Genomic DNA, 27,869 nt, shown 5'->3' on the forward strand with positions numbered 1-27,869 from the left:
CTGGGCTGGGTTAGATCTCCTTTTTTAATCTCCCTTTTAAATACTGGTTTGAGTATGCCTGCTCTAAATGCCTTTGCAACCAGCAACAAGAGATAATCCTTTTGGAAACAACTGAATGTACTACACAGGTTAAGAACCCCTAATGTGAAAATAGGAAATCTTAAATGCTCCAAAATCTGAAACTTTCTCAGTGCCAACACAACACTATGTGGAAAATGCCACATCTGACTTCATGTGATAAGCCCCAGTCAAAGTGCAAGTGCACTAAAAATGTGATGTAAAATGACTTTCAGGCCATGTGTATATGTGAAACATAAATGAATTTTTCACTTAGACTTGGGTCCCATTCCAAAAAAAAAAAAAAAAAAATCTCATTTTCTACCCAAATATTTTAAAATCGGAAAAAAATCTAGAATCCAAAACTCTTCTGGTCCCAAGTATTTCAATAAGGGATATTTAACTTGCTAGGTAATAAGGGTGTCAGGGCCCTTTTCTATCAGATCCTTACATAGATAACACAGCAAGTCCCTTTTCCATAATGAACTCCTTCAGGTTGAGCTTGTTCAATAACCCCAAACCTCTGGGCATCTGTTACTCCCTGGAAAAATAGGCTAAAATTTGTAGAACAAGCAGATTGGCTAATATATAGTAGGTACTCCATTATGTTTCCTGGTCAACTGATGTATTTTTGAACACAAAGTATGTGTTCAATTTACTGTGTTTTATTTCCCAGTAGGTGCTACTTATTCCATTTTCTAGCTAAGTTAGGTCAGAAATCAATTTATTTCAACAAGGTTAAAATATTAACTAGAGAAATGGCCAGCATTTGAACTCAATTTTCCTGAATTAGAAATCTCATGTCCTTTCCATTACTAGACATTTGTTTTGTTAAGTTGCTATTATAGATCTGAATGAGTTAGCCAGAAATTGAAAAGAAAGCTTTATTAAAAATCTAAGATTTCTACATGAAAAAAGGAGTAACAATATGAAAACAATAAACCCTGTATAAAAGAGTAAAAAGATACTGTTAAACACCTCAGAATAGATACAAATGTTAACGAGATGTTTAATTTCTCCTTCTTTTTTGAAGAGGACCTTTAATGACAAAGTAGCTCTACGTTTCCTCCTTCCTTAAAAAGTCAGGCATGAGCTCTCATGTTAGCTGCCCTACTGTCAGGGCATACTGGGACGAAGAACTGGTCTTCCAAGAGGTTTCTTGGAAATCTCTTAACAGCAAGAGAGGCAAGGCAGTTAGTAGGTGGCTCCATCACTACCGCTGTACAACTAAGAGCAAAATCTCTGCTTCTGTGTTTTGGAATACTGAGCTGGGTAGTCTTCTAACCTGGATCCATAATTCCTCAACTGCAAGAACCAACAAACACTGTTCATGAAACACTTTAAGCAACTAAGAGGGGAAGAGCATAGGGATGGAAAAATAAGGAAAGGAAATATAACCATAAATGCTTAATTAAAGCACAGATTAGGCTGGGAAAGAGACTTCAGTATCAGCAGAAATAAAGCCAGACTTCTTCAAATTTAGGAGATGATTAAAAATCTTAGTTATTATGATAAACAGCTTCATCAATATCAAGCGTCTGCCATCAGGTACCAAATCCTATTATCCTATCAATCTTTATACAAACATAAAGAGTTGCAGATACTGAGCCAGGTGTAATGGTAAACACTTGAAATCCCAGCTCTCAGGAGACTGAGGCAGGAAGATCTTGAGTTCAAAACCAGACTGAGACCTGTTTCCAAGTGAAGAAGAAGAAGGAGAAGAAGAAGGAGAAGGAAAAGAAGAAAGGACACGAAAGAAAGGAAGAAAGAGAGAAGAAGAAAAGAGTTACTGGCATAGGCCCTATTTTTTTTTCTTCCAGTGCTGATAACAGGAGTTTAGGCCATCTACTGATGTTCCTTATAACAGGATTTGATCTCCATCAGCTTTTCCTGACAATTGACTATAAACCAGAACAACACTATAATTTAGGACTATTTTGAAAATCTAAATAAGTGCTTTTGTGATTAAACTCTACTCAACACAAGACTTGACTTTGGCTTTCAGTTTAATCTTCTAAAGACTTCATTATTTATTTTTGTTGCCACTTTTAAAAGAACAAAGTTGTGAATAACAGATTTTAAACAAAGCCCTGATAAAGCTTAAAATTCCCCACAGCAGTTTTATTTGGATTTATGTGTTCCACATAAACACTTAAAGATCATGTTTATATAGTATATAAAATATAGATGATATGGAAGTTTCTGACAAATGATTTATTAATGAAAAATTATCAACTATATAACCTATGAATACCAGAAAAACTTCAATATGTACAAATCAGCATGAAGTTTCTGGTTCCCAAACTTTGGTTATATGAAATGCCTCAAGCACCACAGAACAAATATTGATCCTAAAAAAAAAAAAAAAAAAAACCTCAAACAAACAAACAAAACTCTTCAACCCTCTTGAATTTGTTTTCATTACACCATATGAGGAAAACTCTTTTACTCTACATTTTCTTTCATCTTGGTCAGTTTCTAGAAACAGTGTCAATAAAAATTGATTGGGATAAAATGGATAGACAAACCATACAGATAAAAGTGGATGTATTAAAAGAACAACTTCTGAAAATTATTCTGATTTAAATAAAGAACAACATAGGATATGTGCACTATGTAACATATATGAAAAAAAAAACTTCTTAATTTTCAAAAATTCACACAACATAAGCCTGTTAGTGTTGGGATGAAAGGTTCACAGGGAGATTTGTAGCAAATTCTATTACAGAGATTCCTGGATTTTAACTTTTTCCCAGGCTCACTGGCATCTGCAAGCTGCAGAAGCAATTTGTATAATATACACCCATGAATAAAGAAACCCGATAGCTGAGCACAGTCTTTCATGGAGATTTTTACAAGAAATCTGATGGACAAAAGACAAATCAAAGAATGAAAACTAAAATAGAAGAAAATGGAAAGATAACATATCTAAGCCGATATAAGTCAGGATGGGGAAAGTTTAGATGTACAAACTGACAATTGCATATGTTTAGAAGGGATTACATCCTTGACTACAAATGTAGATTATATACACACTTACATTAACTTAAGTCATTCATATATTACACCTGACAATTCAAACAGGATGTCTCTGAGCAGTGGGAGGAGGTTCTGTTCACTTGGCTCCTCAAGTCCCTGTCTTTTGTACTGGCTGGTTAACAGTCTCTGTACAGGACTCAACAGCATGGTACATGAATGGATAAAGCTTGATGTCTGGTCCAGGGGTAGAACAGTTCCTGCATTCTTCATTGTAGTATCGAAGCAATAGCTTATACACTTCTCCTGGAGGGTAAATGGTCAGAACAATTTGCATGTGAGTTATGTGGATGGAAAAAGCTTCAAAAAAACACTAGAGTTTTGCCATAATCTAAAGAGCACATGCTCAGATTTGGTTTTTGAAACTACAGTATGAATTTCTTATGTTTAAAAGGCTTTCTTGGCATAAACTTAAAAATTTTACAAACACTTTAAAGAAAACAACTTAGCTCATGATAACATCAGGCTACATATGGTAAACTGTCCATACCCTGTTGTGGGAGTTCATGCAATCCTAGTTATACATTCAGCTCCTAAGGTAGTAATCACACTGGATGAGCATACTCCATATCTGATAAATACCACAGATTGAGACTTCTTATGTTTGAATTTACTTTCAGATGTCTTCCACTTTTTTGCTTTCTTTTTTTCCTTTTAATTTTTTTTCTTTTAGTTGTCAAATGTTTACTTTATTTATTTATATGCGGTGCTGAGAATCAAACCCAGTGCCTCCTATATGCTAGGCAAGAGCTCTACTACTGAGCTATACTCCAGCCCCTCTTTCAGTTTTCTATACCCACAAAAGTAAAAATTGAAAGTAACTCCAGTTTCTTGACTTTAATAAGCTGACATACTCATTCAAAATCGTGGATGAAACTCTGCCAGAAAAATAGACTACAAATGCAGTCCCTCTAAGAGCTTTGTTCTATCCCCTCGAAGTGATGCACTTGTTTCTTCTTATCCACTATGATCCATCCAGATTTAGCAAGTGTTCCTCCTAGATGGTGTATAATCCATCTAGCTACCAAGTATCAAGACTACCTCCTACTTACCAACAGTCAGTTTCCTCTCAGTAAGGAAAGTGTGCATACTGTAAACGTCTCTCATCAATTCTGAGTCCCCAAAGGTAAAATAAACCACATCTCGTTGAGCTGCTGCAGCTGCCAGTATCTGTATTAAAGCTATAGCAAAGAGAAAAGATACAGCTCTATTATGATACTTCTACTATCAAGTTACCTTTAATTCTTTCAACCTGCTAACTTGTAGCTGGTATATCACAGCTTCATCCCAGATCCAAGATTTATAAATAAAATACACATTATTACATATGATGAATACAAAATAAGCATAAATCATCTAGCTGTGTGACTTTCCAGAAATGCTGCTGAGAATACCATTGAATCATAGGATTTCAACACAGATACCTTCTTTGGATCACAAATAAAGAGCATCTGAAACTGCAAATCAAGGCACTGAGGTGGTATTTATATTCACTTCTGTTAATCCAGAACTAATAGTTTTGTTTGCTTGCTTGATTTTATAATTTTGTCTTATTAAACAGTCACTGTTCTTTTGTATCACAGGCATATTTGGGGGGTTCCAATTCTCATCAATGCCACAGCAAGCATTCCCAAACAATATCCCTCTGTGCTTGTACTGCCAATGTTCCTGCAGCATGGAGTCAGGAGTCAGTGTTACTGAAGATTCAGTAACTGTCTAGTATGTTGGAATAGAAAACAACTAAGACCCACTATTTCAAGAGTCAAAGCTACAAATCAATGAGCCTGAAATATGTCTGCAAAAATCAAGTTTCTTTGCAAGCTTAATCTCCATAGGTAGGATTTATTTTGAACCACAACAAAACTGAATATGGTTACAATAATGCCCTTTTGCTCATTGTATATCTTTCACTTCATAAAAAAAGAAGGTGGGAGTCAAATTAAAACATTATGGAGGGGCTGGGGTTGTAGTTCAGTAGTGGAGTGCTTGTCTACAATTTAAAAATTTTTTAAAAATTTTTTAAACAAAAGTAGATTTTTTTAGTTGATTTTATTTTTTAAACACATAACAGCGGAATGCATTATAATTCTTATTACATACAGAGCACAATTTTTCATATCTCTGTTTGTATATAAAGTATGTTCACACCAATTCATGTCTTGTCCATCACATTCCACCATCATTGCTAACTCCTTGCCCCCTCTCTTCCCCTCCCACCCCTCTGCCCTATCTAGAGTTCGTCTATTCCTCCTATATATATATATATATATATGTTTGTGTGTGTATACATATATATGTACACACACACAGAGGATATATTTTTATTATTTTGATTGAGAGCATTCTAATATTCTATATATTCAACATTAATATACATGAAAATGGGGAGGAACCTACAATTGAAAGCAAATAAAACAAGTAAGCCTACTTTTAGTTCAAGTGACTAAAATAACTACACTGAAGGGAAAGAAAAAAGAAAAAAAATGAAAGAAATTATGAAGATGGTTATGTGATCACTTTTGGTCTTAGCCAAATTCTTAGGAAAGAAATGCAAAAAAATTCTCATCTCTTTTTGCTAGGAATGTTTACCATAATAATTAAATATAAAGTAATTCTGAAACTATTTTTAAGTGTATTAGAGGATGAGCAAAAGAATAAATATGTTGATGCTATTGAGAGCTCAGAGTCTCACTATGAGAGAATGGACACAGACATAGAATGAAGGAAGACAAAAAATAACTCCACGAGGATGGATAAAAATGGAAGACAGTCAGGCACAGTGGTGCATGACTGTAATCCCAACAGTTTAAGAGGCTGAGTCAAGAGTATCACAAGTTCAAGGCCAGCTTCAGCCATTTATCGAGAATCTATCTCAAAATAAAAAATGAAAAGGATTAGGAATGTGGCTCAGTAAAGTACCCCTGGGTTCAATTTCCAGTGGGGGCGGGGGAGAAAGAAAGAAAAAGGAAGACAATGGTGTGTGTTCATGATGTCTAAATTAGAGACACATTTGTGAATATGTGTTTATACACATATTTTCTAGCTCTGCTGGGTGGATGGGCAAAAACAGACACTCTAGCAGCACCAAATACACTGAGTACTCAGACTGTGGTCTCTAATTCCGTTCCTCCTAAAAGGAATGGACTCCTAGGGAAATGCCTGATTCCATGGTTGGGGCAGGCAGGTACAAGATGAGCCCAGAATGTTAAGTAGTGCTAAAAATAAATAAATAAATAAATAAATAAATAAATAAATAGATTAATTAAAAAGGGAAAAATTGGTGGGAGCTTATCACAAGAAAATGGGAGTTTGAAGGAGTTTCCATTACCCAAATCTGAATGAGCTAACCACCAAAATACTAGAAGTATAGCAATCAATTAATTACAAACTATTAAAAAATGTGTACCCTTGATTAATACCTATTAGATACATAAAGGAGGGGCTATCACAATAGGAACAACTTCTCTGTGTAATCAACCATGGTTAATACTGGATGAGGAAAGGATCAATTTGTAGATGTGAAGTCAAGGGGAAATTTTGTGTTACAGTATCTTCCCACAGATTGCTTACTAGTTACAAGGTGGGGTGGGAACCTCAGTTAACTATGCACTACAGAAATCAGGCAACATCTTTACTGTGTAATCAAAATAAGAATCAACATTGTGTCTGATATCCTCCAATGCTTCTAGGCACTATTACTGATGCAATGGTTCTGATTAAGAATACATTATCTTAACCTCATCATGAGGAAAAATAGTAAACTCAAAGAATGTGTTAGTCTTCAAACATGTTGATGTCATAAAAGACAAAGGCTGTTTTGGAAATACTATGAATTAAAAAATGAGTCTAAAACATGTGGCAACTAAATTATGTAGCTGACCCTAGACTCTGTGTTGGAGGAGAAAAGACTAGAAAGAGCTTTATTAGGTTATCTGACATAAAAATATAAACAATAGAAAAAAGTATTAATGTATAATATAGATTTAATAAGTAAAGTTTAAGAGTTTTTTCCTCCTTTCCCTTAGGAAATATATATTGATGTATGTAGAGGGCATAATGTATGTAACTTAGTTCAAATAGTTCAGGAAAAAAATTGTGTGCATGTGTATAGACATAAACATTACATATTCAGCAACAGGTAAATTATTTTTATTTTTTTATAAATTTGAAAGGTTTTTAGTGTTTTTTTTTTTTTTTTTTTTGTGGTGCTGGGGATTGAACCTGAAAGGATTTTTAAATAGTTTAAAAAGTTATGAAGGAAAAAATGTTTCAAGGCAAACTAGGAAAATTTGGTATAGTCAAGTATTCTCCAGATTTGGGAAAGAATCTATATTATAATAACACATGAGATTGATTTCCAAACTAATATTTATTGAGTATCCACAACTTCGGAGGTGCCAATGACTAGATCTCATTAATTTCAGAATGCTGAAATTGGTTAATTTCAAAAGAGGTAAGTTTTAATTAAAACTGCTCATCCAACTTATGCATACATTAAAGCTTCACTACACCCAATTTTAAAAGTTTCTAATTAACCTAAACTACATATAAAAATGTCATCTTTCTCTACCAAGAGGTATAATCTCTTCCCTTTCAGTAAGAATAAATATTTAGCTTTAAGTGCTTCCTATAAAAAAAAAAAAAAGACTTGAAGAGAAGTCCTTTTGGTTCTATTTCCTATTAGATCACTGGTCATTTGTCATTTTGGGCCTTAGGCATGCTAGACAAGCACTATACTACTGAGTTATACTCCCAACCCCAAGCATGACATTTTTTATTTCACATCCATTTCTGTTTGAGTCCATAAGTACATGTTAGACTAATTAGGACTGGGAGACAGAAGATTCAAAGTTAGTCCACATCCTCTGCTAGTTAGCTATCTCTAGGCTAGTTACTTAACCCTCTTGGCCTCATTTTTTTGTTATACAATAAAGCATGTGAATCAGATGATCCAGAGTTTAAGATTCCATAATCACTGAATTTTTCTCTATGTATCATCAGATATTAGATTATAAACACACAAAGGAAATTTCCAGGAAGATAAATTAATCTCAACCCTAGATACATCAGTAGTCACTGGCAAAAGCTCACTTAAATAATAGTACACGGACCTCACTCACTCTCTCTGATATTCCCAAGATCTTTGTAAATCTAGAGAATTAAGCTGCATGATTTAAATGAACTATCTTCTACCTAAAGGTAGATGAGAATAAATCACAAATCTAATAACGTATGTGGATTGATTCCAAGTCTGACACAAAAGCATGAAATTCTAACTTCAAGCACAACTAGGTGCCAAAATAATCACTTAAATTAACCTGCAGGGAGTTTGGTTTTAATCTTCTTTCTGGCATTCAGTGTTAAGCTATGAAGAAAATATAAATAAATGTGAATAACCTCAAAAAACAATTTATAGTGTCCTACTGCAATAAATGAATCAAACAGAAAATGGTTAAAATGATGGATACTATCGCACAGGTGTTGAGGCCACCAGCACATAATATTAGTAACCCCTTGCTAACAATGAGAGATCTTACAGCATGTAAACACTGTTGTAGGAGCTTTACAGGCACTGACTTATAACTTATAAGGATTACTTCTTTTAATCCTTACAGAAACTGAATGAAGTAATTATTAGTATTATTTTGTTTTTAAAATAATAGGCACCAATAGGCTAAGTAATTTATCTAAGGTCACTTAGGTCAGAATGTAGTGGAGTTGAGAGTTGAACCCCTACAGGATGACTCAAGGGCCTCATGCCCTCACCCCTCTTCTTGCAGGCTGCCATGACACATCATTCTGCTCAAGGTCAAGCAGATCTCACCACATGCCAGTTACAAGAACTTCCTTGCACTGTTTACTGTTATTTGAATGCATTTTGGCAAACAGTACAGACCTAAAAACACTACCCATGCCCTTGTAGTGAACCCAAGTTCTTTTGAGAGCTCTCACACCAGTAGTTGCCCTGAAAACCCAAACACTGCTCACCAGCCCAAGGCACCTGCTTGTTTCCACAAAACAGCACGTTTCTAGGCCAACTCCTATTCTTTTTCTGCTCTTGTCCTCTGGCTACTCTTCTTAATCTTGACTTGTCCCACTCCCTCCTCCCATTATGGAGGTTTCTAAAGACTCAATGTTGCCTTTTGGCTCTCTGAGCAGCACAACAGAGGTAGGTAAGAACAAGAGCCTAAGGCAACAAGAAGGAAGCCTAGAAAAAAAGTGGTTGATTTATTTTTTTTTAGAAATATTGGTATGGTGTGAAAGTACTGGCTATGTTCAAGATAAGAAATATTGAGAAAACATTAGTTAGGAAGACTCAAGGAACTGAAATTGCACCTGATGGTCTCAAGGGTCATGTGTTTGAAGTGAATTTTGCTGATGCACAGAATGATGAAACTGCATTTAGAAAGTTCAAGGTAATTACTGAAGATATTCAGGAAAAACTGCCTAACTTCCATGACAGGGATCTTACCTATGACAAAATGTGTTCCATTGTCAAAATGTAGCAGACCAAGACGTCAAGACTACCACTGGTCACTTGCTGCACCTATTCTGTGTTTGTTTTACTAAAAAAAGCAACAATTAGATTATGGAAGGCCTCTTATGGCTCAACAAGTTTGCCAAATCCAGACAATGATGAAAATCATGATTCAGGAGGTACAGACAAATAATTTGAAAGAAGTGGTCAATTAACTGGTTCTAGACAGCATTGGGAAAGACATAAAAGGCTTGCCAATCTATTTATCTTCTTTATGATATCTTCATTAGAAAAGTAAAAATGCTGAAGAAGTCTAAGTTTGAATTAGGAAAATTCATGGAGCTTCATGGCGAAAGTAATTCTGGAAAGGATACTGGGGATGAGATAAACACTAAAGTTGGATGAACCTATGAATATGAACCACCAGTCCAAGAACCTATCTAAAATTCAGATTTTTAAAAAAGTCATGAATAAAAAGTCCTATTGGTGAAAGAAAAAAGGCACACGGTGGCAGGGCTGGGACAGGGACTCAATTGTTGGGCCTTTCACCCAGTTTACAATGTACTCTCCAACTCCTATATCCAGATTCAATATAGATTAAATAATAAAAGCATACATATTGGCTTCAATCCTGATTTGAATCCTGGCACTGGCACTTGGTATCTGTGAACTTTAGGGTAATTACTTACCTCTCTATGTCTCTTGGTTGTCTCATCTATAAAGATGAAAATAAAACCTTCCTAATAGGCTATGTTTATATGTAGGTAAAGAATGTACTTAGTATAATTCTTGGAACACAGAATGCACTCAACATGTTCTCAACTAATAATAATAATGACAAAAATAATAATAATTGTGAACACACTACAGTCTTTGAGGAAGATGGAGCCAAGTTTAAATGCTAGTTCTGACATTAGCTCTCTCTTTAGGTTTGTTAGCCTGTCTACAAACCTTAGTTTACAATTCTTGAACATGCAGCTAACAAACTAAAGGGTAATTATGCAAATAAAATAAGAAAAATGCAATGATTCTTATACTTAATGATCATCAACTCCCAGACAGTAAAAAGAAAATTCCTGAAGCCATTTCCCAATTCCATTACCTTAGCACCATTTCTGAAGTGCTGATAACAAGTATTCACTTACCTATGACATTTCTGAATATACATTATTAAATAAGACCCTAACCTAAGACCTGGGTCCACAAAGAGGTCAATACAGGAAGGTTAAGAGTGGGAGAGATTGCAGAATCACATCGGTTACACATCCACAATTTTACATAATGCCCTATTAGTAATTGTTGTATTCTGCTACCTTTCCTATCCCCTACTATCCCCCCTCCCCTCCCCTCCCAACTTCTCTCTCTACCCCATCTACTGTAGTTCATTTCTCTCCTTGTTTATTTTCCCATTCCCCTCACAACCTCTTATATGTAATTTTGTATAGCAATGAGGGTCTCCCTCCATTTCCATGCAATTTCCCTTTTCTCTCCCTTTCCCTCCCATCTCATGTCTCTGTTTAAAGTTAATCTTTTCTGCAATCTGCATTTGGGGTAAAATTGGGGGTTCATAACCCACTTCAATCTAATGTATGAAATATGATATGTCAAGAGCTTTGTAATGTTGTGAACAACCAATAAAAAATTAAAAAGAGTGGGAGAGAAATGGAGAAGGTGATTTATTCTGGCAAAAGGAAGCAAAGTGCTGAGGAACTTGTGGTAGGAAAAGTGAGGTAACCTGGAGCATAATTCTCTGTCTTCAATTTTCTGTCACCTTTTCTGCACCTCCATTAAAATGCCTCCCACAAACCCCAGTCAATGGGCTAGGCCAGGCCAACCATCTATAGCAAAAAATGACTCATTAACATTGTCCAGGTTCCAATCTTTTCCAGATTAATGATGTTTTGTTCTGGTTTTGCAATTTAGCCATCTTGGTTCTAAAATAGCAAAGTAATTAGTAAAGACATATTTAGGTTTGATATAAATGGAAACTAGGTCAGAAAGAAAATAAATTTATATCAAGTTTCTAAATCTCAGAAACTTTTCACTTAATATAAATGTCATGAAAACCAACTGGAAATCTTCTCAGTTTCACTAGGGATGTATCAAATATGTACTGAGTTTGGGACTATGATAATTTGGTCCCAGTGATGGGAAGGTATCCAAATTGGTCCAATTATAACACTTCCATGGGATTTTTAAATCAAGGAGTCCTTCTTCTTCTTGGGCCACTCAACAGTAGTGCTATTAGCCTGGAACTATTTGGTACCCATTCCTGCCATGCAGAAACAATTGATGTAAACAGAAGAGAATGAGGCCATCACACTGAGAAGAATAGGCAGGAGAGGAATCAACACACACACAGGCAGCACCTGATCCCAAGATCATTCATCCCTGAGAGCAACTCCATCTCGCTTACTCAGAGAATTGGCCAATAATCCCCTTCTAGGCAGAAGGAATAAGATGCATTAGTTCTCTTTTAATGGAAACAACCTTGATTCATAACTTTTTGGAGGGAGAATGGAATCTTTCTGGGGCATAACATCAGAGCAGAATCTTACAAAAACTAGTTGGATATAGAGAGGTGGTTACAAAACAATATATAAAGTTTTAGATTAATAAAAGGCAGAGGCTGCTAAATAAATCTGTTAAAAAGAAATTCATTGGACAGATTTATCTGCAAGTCACTTTTAGGCACCAAAGGTAGGAGATGGGGATAGAAAAGAAAATTCAGAGAACTATAGCTTCCAGATACCTTTAAGAGCTGGTAATGTATAACTCTGTGGTACAGCATATGCTTAGTGCCTGGGTTCAATCCCTAGCACTTGCAAAACAAAAATAAATACAGAAAATTGGCCAACAGTATAATCTCTCACAAATCAGGCAACATTCTATGGACATGGTAAAAATTAAACAATGAAGGAAAGGCAAGAAGAAATTGACAAAAATCACAATAGGAGAAAGAACTTTAAAGCACTACTCAGTGTCTTCATGAAGCAAGCAGATAAAATCAGAAGCATGAAAAGCCTCAGGTGATAACCAGAGAATCCTTCCCCTATTCTCTTACTGGGGATTGAATCCAGGTCCCCATTCATGCTAAGCAAGCACTCTACCATTGAGCTATACCCCCAGCCCCTATGTATTATACTTATTTTGAGACAGGGTATATTAAGTTGCCTAGGTTGGCCTTAAACTTGTGATCTTCCTTCCTCAGCCTCTACAGTAGCTGAGATTATAGGTGTGTGCCACAACATCTGGCTCAGGTATATAATTTTTACAGGCATGGAGTAAGCGCTACACCCTTCAGAGACACTTTCAGTGTCAACACATCTGTAATAATTAACTATATTAGGTCACAGAGAGAAGCTCAAAAAAAACTCCAAAAAGTAGAATATTATATAATTTTGGAACTATAAAAAATAAGAAATAATAAAAAAAAGCAAACTTATTTTTTAAAATCCAACCCTTTAGAAATATTTAAAATCTGCTAAAAATCTCATGCCTAGGGCCTAGTGATACATTTGAGACAGGAACCCACCCCACAATCTCTACTGAGGATACGATATAGAAAACTGAAAGAAAAAAAAAGCATTTCTACTCTAACAACAAGAAAAAGCCAAATAATCTACAAAATTATAACTTCTGGCTTTCCCAGAAAATTGAGTTTGCAAGGCGATCAAAGTGTGACAAGTCCCTCTAAAGCATGAACTGCTTTACCTTTGAAAGATCACAGGATAAAGATGTAGCCACCATTCAAATGGGATGAGAATAAGTACACTAAAATTTTAATAAAATTCTGACGTAATTTTTTTTTTTTTTCAATTCTGGAGATCAAACCTGGTCCTTGCTAGGTCTTGGGCATGCCAGGCAAGTGCTCTACCACTAAGCTATAGTCCCAATCCCACTTTAACAAAAATTTAAAAGCCAAGCGGGGACTAGTTACTTCAGAATATAGATGCTCCTTGAATCATGATGGATAGGGTTACATCCTGATAAACCCACAGTTAAAAATATCCTAAGTAGAAAATTCATTTAATCACCCAATGTACCAGTCATCCCAGTTTAGCAGCACAACAATGCAAAACATTAGTTGTTTCTCCTCATGCTTATGGGGCTGGCTGGGAACTGCAGTTTATGGTCACTGTCAGCATCACATGAGTGTAATATACTAGCCTGGGGGGAAAAAATCAAGTCAAAATTTCAAGTATCATTTTATTGAATACGTATTGCTTTTGTATCATCATAAAGAACCACTGTGAGTCAGAAACTGTCTATGGTTAGAAGCCCCCAAAGTAAGAGGAGTTTGAATTTACTCAAAACATTTTCCCATGTTCTCCACTAGGCAAGAGGGCAGAGAGCCCTCCTGGTGGCATGGGTGTGCATGAGACCACTGGCTGCTGCTAGGGCCGCCACAAAATCCTTTCTTCTTCCTCAGTACCTTCTTTCTGCCTTCTGGCTCCTATGGCCATCAGTTGCCTGGGGCAGAAAGTTGTTAATAAAAGTATATTGAATTAATTAGTATATAAAATATGTTTTCCTAATAGCTACACAACAATGGGCAATTAAAGAAATTCAAATTCAACTGGTATAACTTGTTGAGACTCATGTAAAATTATGCAACAGTATATTAAAAATACTGAGTCCTATTTTTAATAAAAGAAAGTTTTAAGACTTTACATATGGTTATGTTCCTCCTCCATGAAAAATTTTTGATATTTGTTATAAAACACATATGATCACAACAGAAAAAGTTATTAAAAAAGAAAATAAAGAACACTTGTGTCATCCACTTGGAGATAACCACAGTTCATCTTTGCACAAAAACTGATAAATGAAAAACCTCAAATTTGAATGTAAAATTTTAAATGACTTCTGTGGCATATACTATATATATCCTCCCCCAATGTGGCAATATTCCAAAAATATCTTTCCATGTCAAAGATCTATTTCTTTTTTTCCCCAGTATATTCTACTTTAAAAAATGTTCTTTTTAGTCATACATGACAATAGAATGTATTTTGGCAAATTACACATATATAGAGTAGAACTTATTCTATTTAGGATCCCGTCCTTGTGGTTGTACATGATGCACAGTTACCCTAGTTGTGTATTCAAATACAAGGGGAGGAAAGTTATGTCTGATTAATTCTACTGCCCCTCCTCTTCCCTTCCCTTCTCCCTTCCTTTCATTCCCCTTTGTCTAATCCAATGGATTTGTATCCTTCCCCTCCTCACCCTCCCTTGTTTTGGGTTATAGCTTTTAATGGCTATATAATATTTTATTATACAAATAAACCATATCTCTTTCTTTTTAAAAATGAGTTTTAGAGACAGATGTTAGGGCACACACTCATAATCCCAGCGACTCAGGGGGCCCAGACAGGAGGATTGCAAGTTCAAGACCAGCCTCAGCAACTTAGGGAGGCCCTAAATAAAAGGCTCAGGATGTCTCAGTAGTAAAGCACCAGTAGGTTCAATCCCCAGTGCCAAACCAAACCAAACCAAAAAAGAAAATCAGTTTTAGTAATCAATCTTCTACTAAAGGATATTATGGCTACTTTTTTTTTAATAACATGCTTATTTATTTATTTATTTTTATGTGGTGCTGAAGATTGAACCCACAGTCTTGCGCATGCTAGATGCGCACTCTACTCCTGAGCCACAACCCCAGCCCTATGGCTACTTATTTTAATTATTATTCAAGTGAACAAAGGGTAGGAAGTTGTCAAAGAATTATTCCAAAATTTAAATCTTAATTATTAAGAAAATGAATTACACAGTGGAAATTTTTGAACACTATACCTGACAGTCACTAAAGCAAACAAAGCTGCAGTCTGAGAGAAAGGCTTTAAAGCCACAAAGAAAAGGAAGAAATGAACACATTTATAACGCTTTCTAAATTGTCCAGCACAAATGACCATGGTTTATGGCAGACCTGATTTCTGGATTGATGGCACAAAACCAATCATTCATTTTACTTAAGAGAAAAATAGGAAAAAAGTGTCTGTCATAAGATCAATAAACTCAAGAGTGAAAAACCATGTTTCCTCAAACAAATTCAGGATGATAAAGAATTTCACAAAATAAAAAATCCAAATTCTTTCTTTTATGGACTCTCAAAACACTGAAAAACAGATCCATGCAGTTTTTGTAATTTCAAATTTGAAGAAAATATGGATGAAAATCTTAAGACAGGGAAGATTTTTCTAAGTACACTACAAAAAATGTGGACATATAAAAAAATTAACTCGGTTTGACAACAGCTCAGGAGGCTGAAACGAAAAATGCCTGCAACACAGGGCAGTCAAACAATTACTATTTCTTAATCTACAAAGAGGTATTACTAGCTAGTGAAAATTCAACTACTCCCATAGAGATAAATGGATAGAAGGCATGAAAAGCAATTCACAAGACAACCAAAAAACTTTGCATCTCGGAGAAATTAAAAAAGATTGACAAATCTAATCTTGGTGATAGGGTACAGACAAACACAAGTGGTGGGGACATGGGGTTAAGGGAATAATTCTATAAAATGGGCCTACTGTGCTGACCCCCACATGCTTTCTTTTCTAAGAAGCAATTTGCCTGCAATCCTGCCTGGCTTAAGTGGACTGGCTATGTCACATTCTTCAGCAAACTACCTGCAGGAGAAATGCAGGCCCAAAATAATATCAATAAGAGAAACCCAAGTTACCCTAAAGGGGGAGACTTATATGACCCTTTTCACAGACCAGATCCCAAAACTCAGGGAGATAAGGGTAATTCCTCTTAACCATAAAATATTTAAGACCTAGATTTGTCACGGCAGTGAGAACTTCCAAGTCTCATGCCACCCTGCTGTCAGTCAGAAGTCTAAAAGAGGTGGACGTAGGCAGAAAACTCTGGAAAATTCTCTGGGATCCCTAATAGACCTGGAACTCCACCAAGATTTCATCTTACTTGAGTCAGAATAGCAATTATCAAGAATACAAGTAACAATAAATATTGGTGAGGATGTAGGGAAAAAGATACATTCATACATTGCTGGTGGACTGCAAACTGGTGCAACCACTCTGGAAAGCAGTATGGAGATTCCTCAGAAAACCTGGAATGAAACCACCATTTGACCCAGTTATCCCATTCCTTGGCATATACCCAGAGGACTTAAAATTAGCATACTATAGTGATGTGGCCACATCAATATTTATAGGGGCTCAATTCACAATAGCTAAGCTATGGAATCAACTGATGTGCCCTTCAACAGATGAATGGATGAAGAAAATGAAGCATATATACACCGTAGATTATTACTCAGCCATAAAGAAGAACTAAAATTATGACATTTGTCAGTAAATGGATGAAACTGGAGGCAATCATGCTGAGTGAAATAAACCAATCCCCCCAAAACCAAAGGCTGAATGTTCTCTCTGATACACGAATGTTAACACATAACAAGGAAAGTGGAGAACAGAAGTTCACTGTATTAGACAAAAGGGAATGAAGGGAAGGGGGGATGGGAATAGGAAAGACATTAGAATGAACTGGACGTAACTTTCCTATGTTCATATATAAATACACTAGCAGTGTTAACTCCACATCATATATAACCACAAGCATGGGAGGTTGTACTACATGTATGTATAATATGTCAAAATACATTCTATGATCATGTATACTGAAAAAAAAAACATATAAAAGGTTAAAAAAAAAAATTGGAGAGAGGCACATGGTCTATCTCCTCTCTGAAGAGGACCCAAATCTTCCTTTTTCTATTCCTTCAATAAACTCATTCCTTTTTCTCTGAGTGACATGTCTGAAATCCTTCTGATTTGGTTGCAAGAATCAGGGCTTGAAGGGGAAGGGGGGGTCTTCATGCTGCCTCAGTTTCCTGGAAAGTCCCAGCTATGTAATATTGGTGAGGTTAATTCATGTAAGGAAGACAATGTAAACTGATGCAGCCTTTCACAGTGCAATTTACAACATGTATCAAAATATAAAGGATACATATTCTTTGAATTATTAATGTTACTTCTAGGAATTCACCCTCCCTTATAAGATAATTACATAAAGCTTATATATAATTATACACCATAGTGTTGCTTATAAAATAAAGAAAACAAATCAACTGTGAAATAAATTATACATGTACATATAACAGAAATACCAAATAGCCATTTAAAAATGTTGACAGGAGTTGACAACTAGCTTCTAGCTATGAGGGAGGCTGAGACAGGAGGATCATGAATTTGAGGCCAGAATGTGCAAAACAGTGAGACTCTCATCATGAGACCCCACTGAAGGAAGGAAAGAAAGGAGGTAGAAGTGAGGGAGGAAAGGATGAAGGAAGGAAGGGAGAAAAGGAGGGAGGGAAGGAAGGAGGACATAAGGAAAGAAGGAAAATGTTGACAGTACATGTATATTTGTTGGTATTAAAAATCATCCATAAGACTGTAAGGTTTTCAAAATGTCAAATGGTCACACAGACTTTTACAATGATGTCTGAAAGGATGGCCATCAAAATGTTAGCTATGTTGGTGATTTTTATATACTTATGGCATTTTTCTACATATTCAAAATTTTATAAAATTATTAACTTTTTATTATTGGGGGACAGTTACATTATGACAGACTCAAACTGTTCTATTCCTAAAGAGATAGATTTTATTTATTTCTAGTTTGGTTATTAAGGCCAGCTAGTAGTTTGTAAATTATATTATTGTTACATTGATAATTGTGATATTACAGTTTGTCTTGTCTTGGTCTTGAGTTGCTAAGAGAAGCTTCAAAAATCCTTGGATATGGGCTGGGGTTTTGGCTCAGCGGTAGAGCACTCGCCTCACACATGGGAGATCCTACCTGGGTTCGATCCTCAGCACCACATAAAAATGAATAAGTGAAATAAAGGTATTGTGTCCAACTATAACTAAAAAATATTTTTAAAAAATCCTTGGACATGTCCAACCACAAAAATGGGTAGTTATACTGCATGTATGTATATATGTCAAAATACATTCTACTGTCATGTATAACTAAAAAGAAAAAAAAATTTAAAAACTCCTTAAAATTTCTTGAGTACTAGTGGCTTTGTAATGCTAACATTTAGAACCCTACTTCCAGGAGTAGGGGTAGAGCTGGAGATCAAGTTCAATCAGTTAACCAATGATTTAATCAATTATGTCTAGTAATGAAGTGCCCAAAACAACTCTGGATACCAAAGCTCAGAATAGTTTCCTAGATGAACAAATTTCATATGCACAGAAAGTGAAGTACCCAGACACCATGGAGTCAGGTTGTCAAAGATCTGCATTCCCTTCCATACCTTGTGTATATACTTTATAGTAAAACTGCAACTTAAATATAGGACTTAAAAGCCATTCTAGTAAATTATCAAATCTGAGGACCATGAGAACATCCCATGCTGGTAGTCAGCTGGTTAGATGCTAGTGATCTAGGGACCCTGCTCAGACTTGTGGTTACAATCTAAAGTATAGACAGTTTTATGGAGAACCCTTCCCCTAATCTGTGGGTTCTGCAATAAATCCAGATAGTTAATGTCAGAACTGCATTGTGGTATATCCCGCTGGGATCAGAACAGTTGGGCTGAAAGAAAATGGTAACCATACCAAGTAATGATATAATACTATTTTCTTTTGAAAGTATTTATCAATACTTTCAAAAGTAAAGCAAATGTTATTATCTGGTAAAGGATCAACATCATTGTTATTCAAGTTTTGTAATTTTTTTTCACCACAAACAACCAAATACAATAAGCAAAATGCTTATCTATCTTGGGTACCCAAATGCTTCCTCATCTGTGCCATTCATGCAGCTCTCCCAAGATATACTCCCACCACATTGTGTGGCTCTACTAGAGCATTCATCATTATGTGCTGCATTTGTTTATGCCTCTCTCTCGTATGTGGGACAGTGACTCCCAAAGCAAGGACCTAATCTTCTTCATCTTTTTATTCTCAGTGCCAACTACATTGCTCAGAACATTGTAGTTTAGTCAAACAGCTATGCCTGTAAAAAAAAAAAAATCACTCCACAACGGAAAGTGCTCAAGTAGGTGCTTTGGTTTGAAACCTCATAGTCTTTATGGACTCTTTCCCCTAACCTTTCTATCTTCAACTAAATACTGTGTCTGAGAGATCAAACAGATAAGCAAGCTCTATAAGGAAATAGTAAATTAAACTAAGAATTCCTTTAAATATAATAATTTAAATAAAATATAATAATAATAAGAGGATGGTATCAAATATTCTTTTACTTAAGATTTTTACAGTCTCTTATGATAGAACATTAGAAATGTTGTTAAAGGACTACTACTTATCCCCTGGTGAGCATGCTATTATCCTTCTGTATAAGGATTTACTCACCTTTTAATCTAGCATCACCCCCAAAGGCACCACAACCCCAGTTTCCTGTGGCCACAGCAGAAAGATTCTCTGAAGGAACTCCAGGACGCAGAAATCCACAGTAAGCCTACAAGATGAAAGAAATATCACAGCACATGACTGAATGGACAGTAACAGTATTTCTGACAGATGTACTAGGATCAGCATCTATTACCAAGCTTATATTCTCTCTCCCTCGTTTTTCTTTTTCTTCTTAAGGCCAAAGTAGAGGGGAAAACAAAGAAAGAGAAAAACCTGGGATTGTACAAGAAAGAGAATGAGAAATGACAGATTCTAATATTTATTTGTTTGAATGTTGGGTATATCAAATCCCTTACACTAATACAAGTATTAGTTTCTGTTAGAAATACTGAGGTGCTGTAAGAAATCAAACATATGGTAGGAAGCCAGTAAGGCAAAAACTGCAGAAGAGTATGTCCCCAAAGGGAATTTTGGTGGGCAAACATACCTGGGTAGGCAGTCTGCCAGTTTTTATCCCTAACGAAGTACTGTTTGCTTTGAAATGAAGAGTTCGGGGGTACAATCTACACAATTAGCTGATTTAAAATTGGGGAAGGCATGAAAAGGGGCTACAGTTGTGGCTGGATACCTGTTAGGGAATTTAAAAATGGCTCCATTCTGACCACATGGTTTTCTAACTTAAGAGGGCTCCACTATACACGTGAAACTTAGTTACAGTAAATTTGTTTGTGTTGCATTACAGATTTAACTTTGATAGAAAAGAAAACATAAGTCTTACAGTTTCTTTTTCCACCTCAGACATATGTGATTATCAGAGATATTTCAAGAACCAATGGGATAACCAAGACAAACTATCAGGAAAGGTACTTGTTCAAATATTGTTTTCTCTGAAGGCTTTTGGTGACCACTTTTGCATCAAAGTAGAGTTACTATGGAGCTTCCTTAGCAGGTTCTTCCCCAGAGTTATTGGGACTAGATTAGTAACTATGATTCACTTTTTTTAAAAAAAATGTTTTATTTGTCAACGGACCTTTATTTTATTTATTTATATGCAGTGCTGAGAATAGAACCCAGTGCCTCACACATGCTGGGCAAATGCTCTACCACTGAGTCACAATCCCAGCTCCACTATGATTCACTTTTGTGCTTCTTGCCATTGGAATGCTTTGTAAAAGTGAGGCCACCAAGGCCACCCAAGATGACGCCTGCTCACTTCTCCCACAGCTGCCTGGAGAGGTTCTGCGCGGGCCCAGGCACTTTAGGCAATGGCATTGGAGTTACATCCCATGACATGTATTTGACCCCGAAACTTCCGTTAACAAAAAAATAGCAACTATCTATAAAAGGGATTCCTATTTCTGATTATGAAAAAAAAAAATTTTAAGATTTCTTTCAGTCCTAGAATTCTCTAGTTTCATAGCTGTTTTAAGATAGAATATTCAAAATTTTGCCAGTAACCTGAAGAAAGTACAATATATCCTGAAGATGCTGGCTAAGTATTAATTAAATTAATTTTTGTACATGAGAAGGTCCCAGAGTTTATGGTTTCTACTTCTTTGCAGTCATCTCAATCTTTCTGCCTTCTAGGTATACTGTATTAAGAAGATAATACAACAGCAAAACAAATCTTCCCTAGGTTCTCTCAGGTACCAAATAAGCCTAAAATATAGTCTATATGTAATAGTAAATAGACTAAAAGAGTAAGAGAAAAACCAACAATAGAGAAAGATGCTTCTGTGAAACCCACATGCTGAAATACAGCAAATTACTCTCTGAAGTTTCCACAAAGGTATAAAACTTTATTTTATACACTGTCTGGATGGATGAACAAGGTTATTCCCTCCATCCTCTCCTAGGCTGTAAATTCTGACAGATATTAATTATAAGTTGGTACCAGACCATTATTCAATGCTATGGTACAGAGCTTGCACAAGAACTTACAAATTACCTGTATAATCAGATGCACAGAGCTTCTAAAAATCTCTTTCAGGTCAAAATATCAGACAATTTCATGGGGGAAGGGTAAGTTCTTGAATGATAAAGAATATGGCATTATATGTATAACAGGGAAAACAAACCTCTGTCAGAATAAACGTAACTTTGCCATCTTTCATTTCATTTTTTTTCTGGCATGCTTGGACAAAGAGGAGTTCTTGGCTTCCTGGTTCATATTTTGTTTTATACTATCAGAATGTTTTAGTTCCTCACTGCTTCCTCTAAGTAACCAGGTTAAATGTATTTTAATGAGCAAAAACAGTGCAGTTTGGTGAACAAGTAAAAACCAAAAGAAAAAATTTGTATCTAGAATTAAAAACTAGATACTAAACAGGAAGTAGTGAAAATAGAGACATAAGAAGGAAGAAAAGAAAGTGGAAAAAAGACCAAAGAAAGCATGTATAAAAGTTCCAGGACTGAGCCCAGGAAAGGCATGGGACTCCAGCGTAGCCCAAATAAGTATATACACACTAACAACTCTGGTTTCAATATAAATTGTAGCAGGCCCAAGTAGATACACTTAAAGGATGTCTTTCATCATCATGAAAATATATATTATATTGTTATTAAGATTAATAACTTAGTAATTATTATTCCCAGTTATTTATTCATAAAGTCAGTCTACTCGTGTGTTTAGTTTACATTAATACATAGTTGATGTTGATATTGATTTCTTGAGGTTATTAGTATTCTGTGATTTCTTAAAAATAAATACAATATAAAAAGACCCTTAAGGATCTGTTGGAAGAGAATAAAGTAATATTACTAAAGAGTCTTTAAGTTATCCTTAGACTCAGTAGTAATATTAGTTTTGTAAATTTCTTCTAAAAAAACAGCATTGTACAGATGTTTATTCCTATTTTACGTAAAAGAGAAAAATCTGGGACTAATTGCTTAAAAATAGGCTAGTGACTATAGAGTTAAATCACAGCCTATCAATCCAACCAATTTTATTTAATTATGAAGATTTTTAAGAAGTATGAAAAGCATTTATAATATAAAGTTAAATAAAAGAGGTAAAATGCAAAATTATAGGTTAACTTTTGTGTATATTTATATAAAACCAAATTTCATGTGGAAAGACCTATAAAAAATGAAAACAACTGTTTTTGTTTTTAAATATTTATAATTTTTTAATTATAGCTGAATACAGTATCTTTATTTTAATATTTACGTGGTGCTGAGGATTGAACCCGGTGCCTTACGCATGTTAGGCGAGCGCTCTACCTCTGAGCTACAACCCCAGTCCCTGAAAACAACTGTTTGAAAGACAGTATTATGGATAACGTTTTTGTCTTTGAAATAGTTGTAACATTAGTACATTGTTTTTGCTATTTTAAAATGTAATATAAAATGAAAGTCTGTAGATCTGTTTTCTCGTGTGTAAAACTGAAAATTAGTTATCTTGTGATGTTCTGACTCTATATGTTGAGAAACTTAAGGGAAAACTCACTGGAGATGACACATTTTGAACTAATATTCCTAAAAAAGTAAAGTGACACATATTTTAAGAAAAGATTATAAAAAGATCAGGTGTTGAACTTAAAGTATCAGCAGCCAAGTACTGAATGGTTTTATTATAAAGGTTTTATTTAACAATAACTCCATTCTAAATTTGGATAATAATAAATCAATTAAAAAAATCAAGAAGCTGGGGTTGTGGCTCAGTGGTAGAGCACTTGCATAGCACATGTGAAGCACTGGGTTCGATCCTTAGCACCACAAAATAAAATAAAGATATTGTGTCCAACTACAACTAAAAAATGAATATAAAAAAACAATTAAAAATAGAATAACAGTGGCAATCCACTTTGTACAATTCCTATTTTGGAAGGCCTAATGAAATATATTCATTATGTAATCTTACCTAAAAAAGTCTAACATAGCCAAGTACAACTTTTCACAGGTGATTTCCTTCTTCCCTTGCAGGGTTATTTGCCACTTTTACAAGATGGAGTCATAAATTGTTCCAAAGTCAAAGATAATTCTCCCCTAACATGTCACCCAACTGCACTCATAGGATTAAATACAGATTTGCACTATCAGTTAAATGGATTCCTTCCTTTTAAAAACGTACTCTGTTTGCTGGTCATGATGTCACTTCAATAGGACAGGAGGGACCTGGACGGACCAGACCTTTTCCAGAGGCATTAGAGCACTTTGTGGGAATGCCCTTTCAAGTAATGTGTAAAAGTAACAAAGAGGCCCTGAGAGCTCAGAGATCCACACTGAATTCTGATGATGAAAACTAGTCTTATGTTTTGTTGCTTCATTTAGAAAAAGGTAATTTTTCTATTCTTAACTTTCTCTCTGGCATGCAAAAAGACACGTGTTCACACACGCACACAAACATACATAAGTCATCTCTAAAACTGATTTGATACAGACTTCTGCTTTAAACCCAAGTTTATAAAACATAATGAAATATAAAACATTAAATATTTCCTTCAAGTTGTGTTGCCAGCTTATGTGGAATTCTTGTTACTTACATAAAAATTCATAAATCTATTTCAATAGGCAAATGTAAATTAATAAGGGATGGAATGCTTTAATTTAGAAGGTCCAAAGTTATTTGGATTAGTCTGTTAAATTAATCTTTCAAAAACACTTAACAAGGACTGGGGTTGTAGCTCAGTGGTAGAGTGCTTGCCTCGAACACATGTGGAAGGCCTGGGTTCGATCCTTAGTACCACATTTTTTAAAAAAATAAAGATATTGTGTCCATCTACAACTAAAAATAAAATAAAAAACACTTAACAAATTCATTTACTGTTTTTCCCCCCTTTTTTAGTGAAAGAATTAGAAAACCAATCTTTGATGAAAGAACAAATTTTAGGAGAATATATCAGTGAATGAAAGAATACACATTTTCAATACTTTCCCATGTGTGAGGCCCTGAGCCAGGTGCTCTTTCATATACTGACAAATTCTCTTCATATACTGGCAAATTCTATTACATGCAAGATATTTCTTCATCTCATGGGAATTCAAGAATAGGTTGAGGGGAACGCTCACATTTTCTTGAAAAAGTGTATCAAACAGAAAAGAATATTTAGAAAAGGATTCAATGGATACTTTGTGCATAGTGAAAGTTTATCATCAGAGGACAAGGAGCAACTGAGGCATATGTCTGTATATTATATATTAATCAAAGGCCGAAATATTCTCAACGATTAAAGATTAAACAAGATAAAAAATCTAGAAGATCAGATCTAATTATAGTAATCTCTATATGAGAGGATTTACATTTTTAAAAAGTGATATGAGGCTGGGCTTGGTATACACACCTGTAATCCCAGCAACTTGGAGACTGAGACAGGAGGATTGTTAATTCAAAGTCAGCCTCTGCAACTAAGGCACTAAGCAACTCAGTGGGACCCTGTCTCTAAATAAAATACAAAATAGAGCTGAGGAGGTAGCTTAGGGTTGAGTGTCCCTGAGTTCAATCCCCAGTATAAAAGAAAAAAAAAAAGGGCTGGGGATGTGGCACAAGTGGTAAGGCGCTCGCCAGGCATGTGCAGGGTGCTGGGTTCGATCCTCAGCACCACATACAAATAAAGATATTGTGTCCACCGAAAACTAAAAAATAAATTAAAAAAAAATCTTAGTACTAGGGATATAGCTCAATGATAGTGCATTTGCCTAAGCAAGTGTTAGGCCCTAGGTTCAATCCCCAGAACTGCCAAAAAGAAAAAAAAAATTATCTAAAGTCAGGGGAACCCAAGTTAAGCCCTGGTGTGGTCACTACCCAGCTTTTGGGACCTTAGGCAAGCTACTCAACTTCCTGAGGCTTACTCTACTGTCTCAAAATTGGCAATAAAAACAGTATCTCTGCCTCCTGGGGTAGTGAGGATTAAATCAAACAATGCATGCCTGGCAGGCAGCGGCACATTAATAGACCCAGTTACTTGGAGGCTAAGGTAGGAGAATCTCGAGCCCAGGCCAGCAACCGAATGAGACTCCATCTTAAAAAACACAGCAAAACAAAAACACAGACAATGCATTTAAAATGCTAAGTGGAGTCCCTATCACACAGTAAGCAATTATTTTATTGATCTTACTATTTTCACCAATATAGTTTGAAAAAGTTTCTGCTTAAATTTGACTGAAAAGAATTTTTCATGAGTTAAAAATTAGACTCAACTTCATATTGACATAAATAATGGCAGGCAAATTCAGAATGGTATACATTAAAAATCAACCCATCTCCATCATATCCTTCAACTGCTCTGCATTTTACAATGGACTTAAGCTTTATTTAACACTTGGAAATATTTAAAAGTTTATTTAACACTTGGGAATATTTGAGAAGTTAACAATTGGTAATATTTTGAGTGCTTTGAGATAATGTACTTCTATAGTTTCTAAAACTTTTGTCATAAAAAAAGCCATATTAGCACTGCCTAAGAAGTTATTCGCTTAGTAACTGAGCAAGACATTTAACAAATTATTCTTGAGACATTCCCAATAAGGCAAGCAGTGTGTCAGGCACTGTCTGACCTGAATGAAATAAAATTCCTGTTGCCAGGTTATTTAAAGATTCACTCTTTTTATATAAAGTATGTCTCATAAGCACTCTACATTCCACAGATAAATATTTTTTTAAGGTTTGCAATAATACAACTAACAATGTATTCATATAAACCAACACTTCACACCTTTAAAATTCCTGGTGTCTATAATTGAATGTTAGTGATATAAGTTAATGTAGAGAATACCTACATATGGTAAAAGGGAATTTAACAAAGACTAATTTATGCCCAATGGTTACTCCCCTCCCCCATTTTCTTTTATTGGTGCATTACACTTGTACATATGGGGGTGTCTGTTGTTACATATTTGTATATGCATTAAACATAATAATATAATGTGGCCAATCATTCCAAAATTTATCTTTTAAAGAGATCATAATTGCAGATAATTTCTAAAAGTGAATGATCTAGCTTCTTTAGGAAGACTTTATCCATAAAAAGGAAATATTTTAATTTTTGTTAATATGCTTTACAACTTTAGTTAAACACATTTTGGTCTTGTCTTTCATCTATTTTTCTCCAAACCACCTACCACTTAGATAAATGTCCTCTAGTTTCTCTCTCTCTCTCTCTCTCTCTCTCTCTCTCTCTCTCTCTCTCTCTCTCTTTTTTTTATTAGTACCAGGGATTAAACTCAGGGGCACTTAACCACTGAGCCATTCCCCAGCCCTACTTTAGAGAAAGGTTTCACTGAGTTGCTTAGTGCCTCTCTAAGTTGTTGAGGCTGGCTTTGAACCCGAGATTCTCCTGCCTCAGCTTCCTGAGCTGCTGGGATTACAAGCATGAGCCACCACACCCAGCCAATGTCCTCTACTTTCAATGACCAGGTGACAAATTGCTGTATACATGTTTAAGTAACACTTGAAGAAACTCTAAAAATTAATCTCATTCTAGATGAATATGCTCTATTATAAAACACATAGAGGTTTGAAGACAATTGCTTTAAGTTAAGAATTTGGAACAGTGACAGCAGCCTTATATGGATTTTCCCCCCTGTAATGCTAGGGATGAAACCCAGGGCTTTATTCATGCTAGGCAAATATTCTAACACTGAGCTACATCCCTAGCCCCAAGCACACTTACCTTTAAAGTGTACTCAACTACTAGTAAAAGATACTTTTCAGTACAAGTAAATTTGACTTTCAGTGTCAGATAGGAAAGAAATTTAGAAGTGCTAATATATTAAAGAATATATCTGGATAGATTTTCTGAGGAATTGCTGTTTTTTAAAATAAATGTTGTCTGTTTATAAATTCAACTTTGGATGATAGTGCATTATTCTTTAAACTTTTTGAGATTCATCTGAAACCCCTAAAAATTAAAATGATCTAATAAGTTATCTATAAGAAAATATGGTCACCAATAAAGCAGATTCTCTGATGATCAAAATATGAGATAATATAACCAATTATATTC

The 27,869-nt window shown here is 35.2% G+C and overlaps 1 protein-coding gene and 1 pseudogene across 3 annotated transcripts in view; one reads left to right on the forward strand and one right to left on the reverse strand.

Moving 5' to 3' along the window:
* Nucleotides 1–278: 278 nt before the first annotated feature.
* PARG (poly(ADP-ribose) glycohydrolase) overlaps nt 279–27,869 on the reverse strand; it is a 119,749-nt gene continuing 92,158 nt past the window's right edge. For both annotated transcript variants that reach the window (XM_081268837.1, XM_081268836.1), the window contains exons 16-18: nt 19,927–20,032; nt 4,146–4,274; nt 279–3,339 (exon numbers count right to left, since the gene is read on the reverse strand). In XM_081268837.1, coding sequence (XP_081124963.1) covers nt 3,185–3,339; nt 4,146–4,274; nt 19,927–20,032 — 390 coding nt within the window. In that variant the 3' untranslated portion in view covers nt 279–3,184. The remainder of the gene's footprint in view (nt 3,340–4,145; nt 4,275–19,926; nt 20,033–27,869) is intronic.
* LOC308634305 (small ribosomal subunit protein eS1-like) lies at nt 9,280–10,219 on the forward strand (annotated as a pseudogene). Its single transcript has one exon. The product of its transcript is annotated as a small ribosomal subunit protein eS1-like (transcript).

This window comes from Spermophilus citellus (genome assembly GCF_964194105.1).
Source record: "Spermophilus citellus genome assembly, chromosome: 15".
Classification (NCBI taxonomy): Eukaryota; Metazoa; Chordata; class Mammalia; order Rodentia; family Sciuridae; genus Spermophilus; species Spermophilus citellus.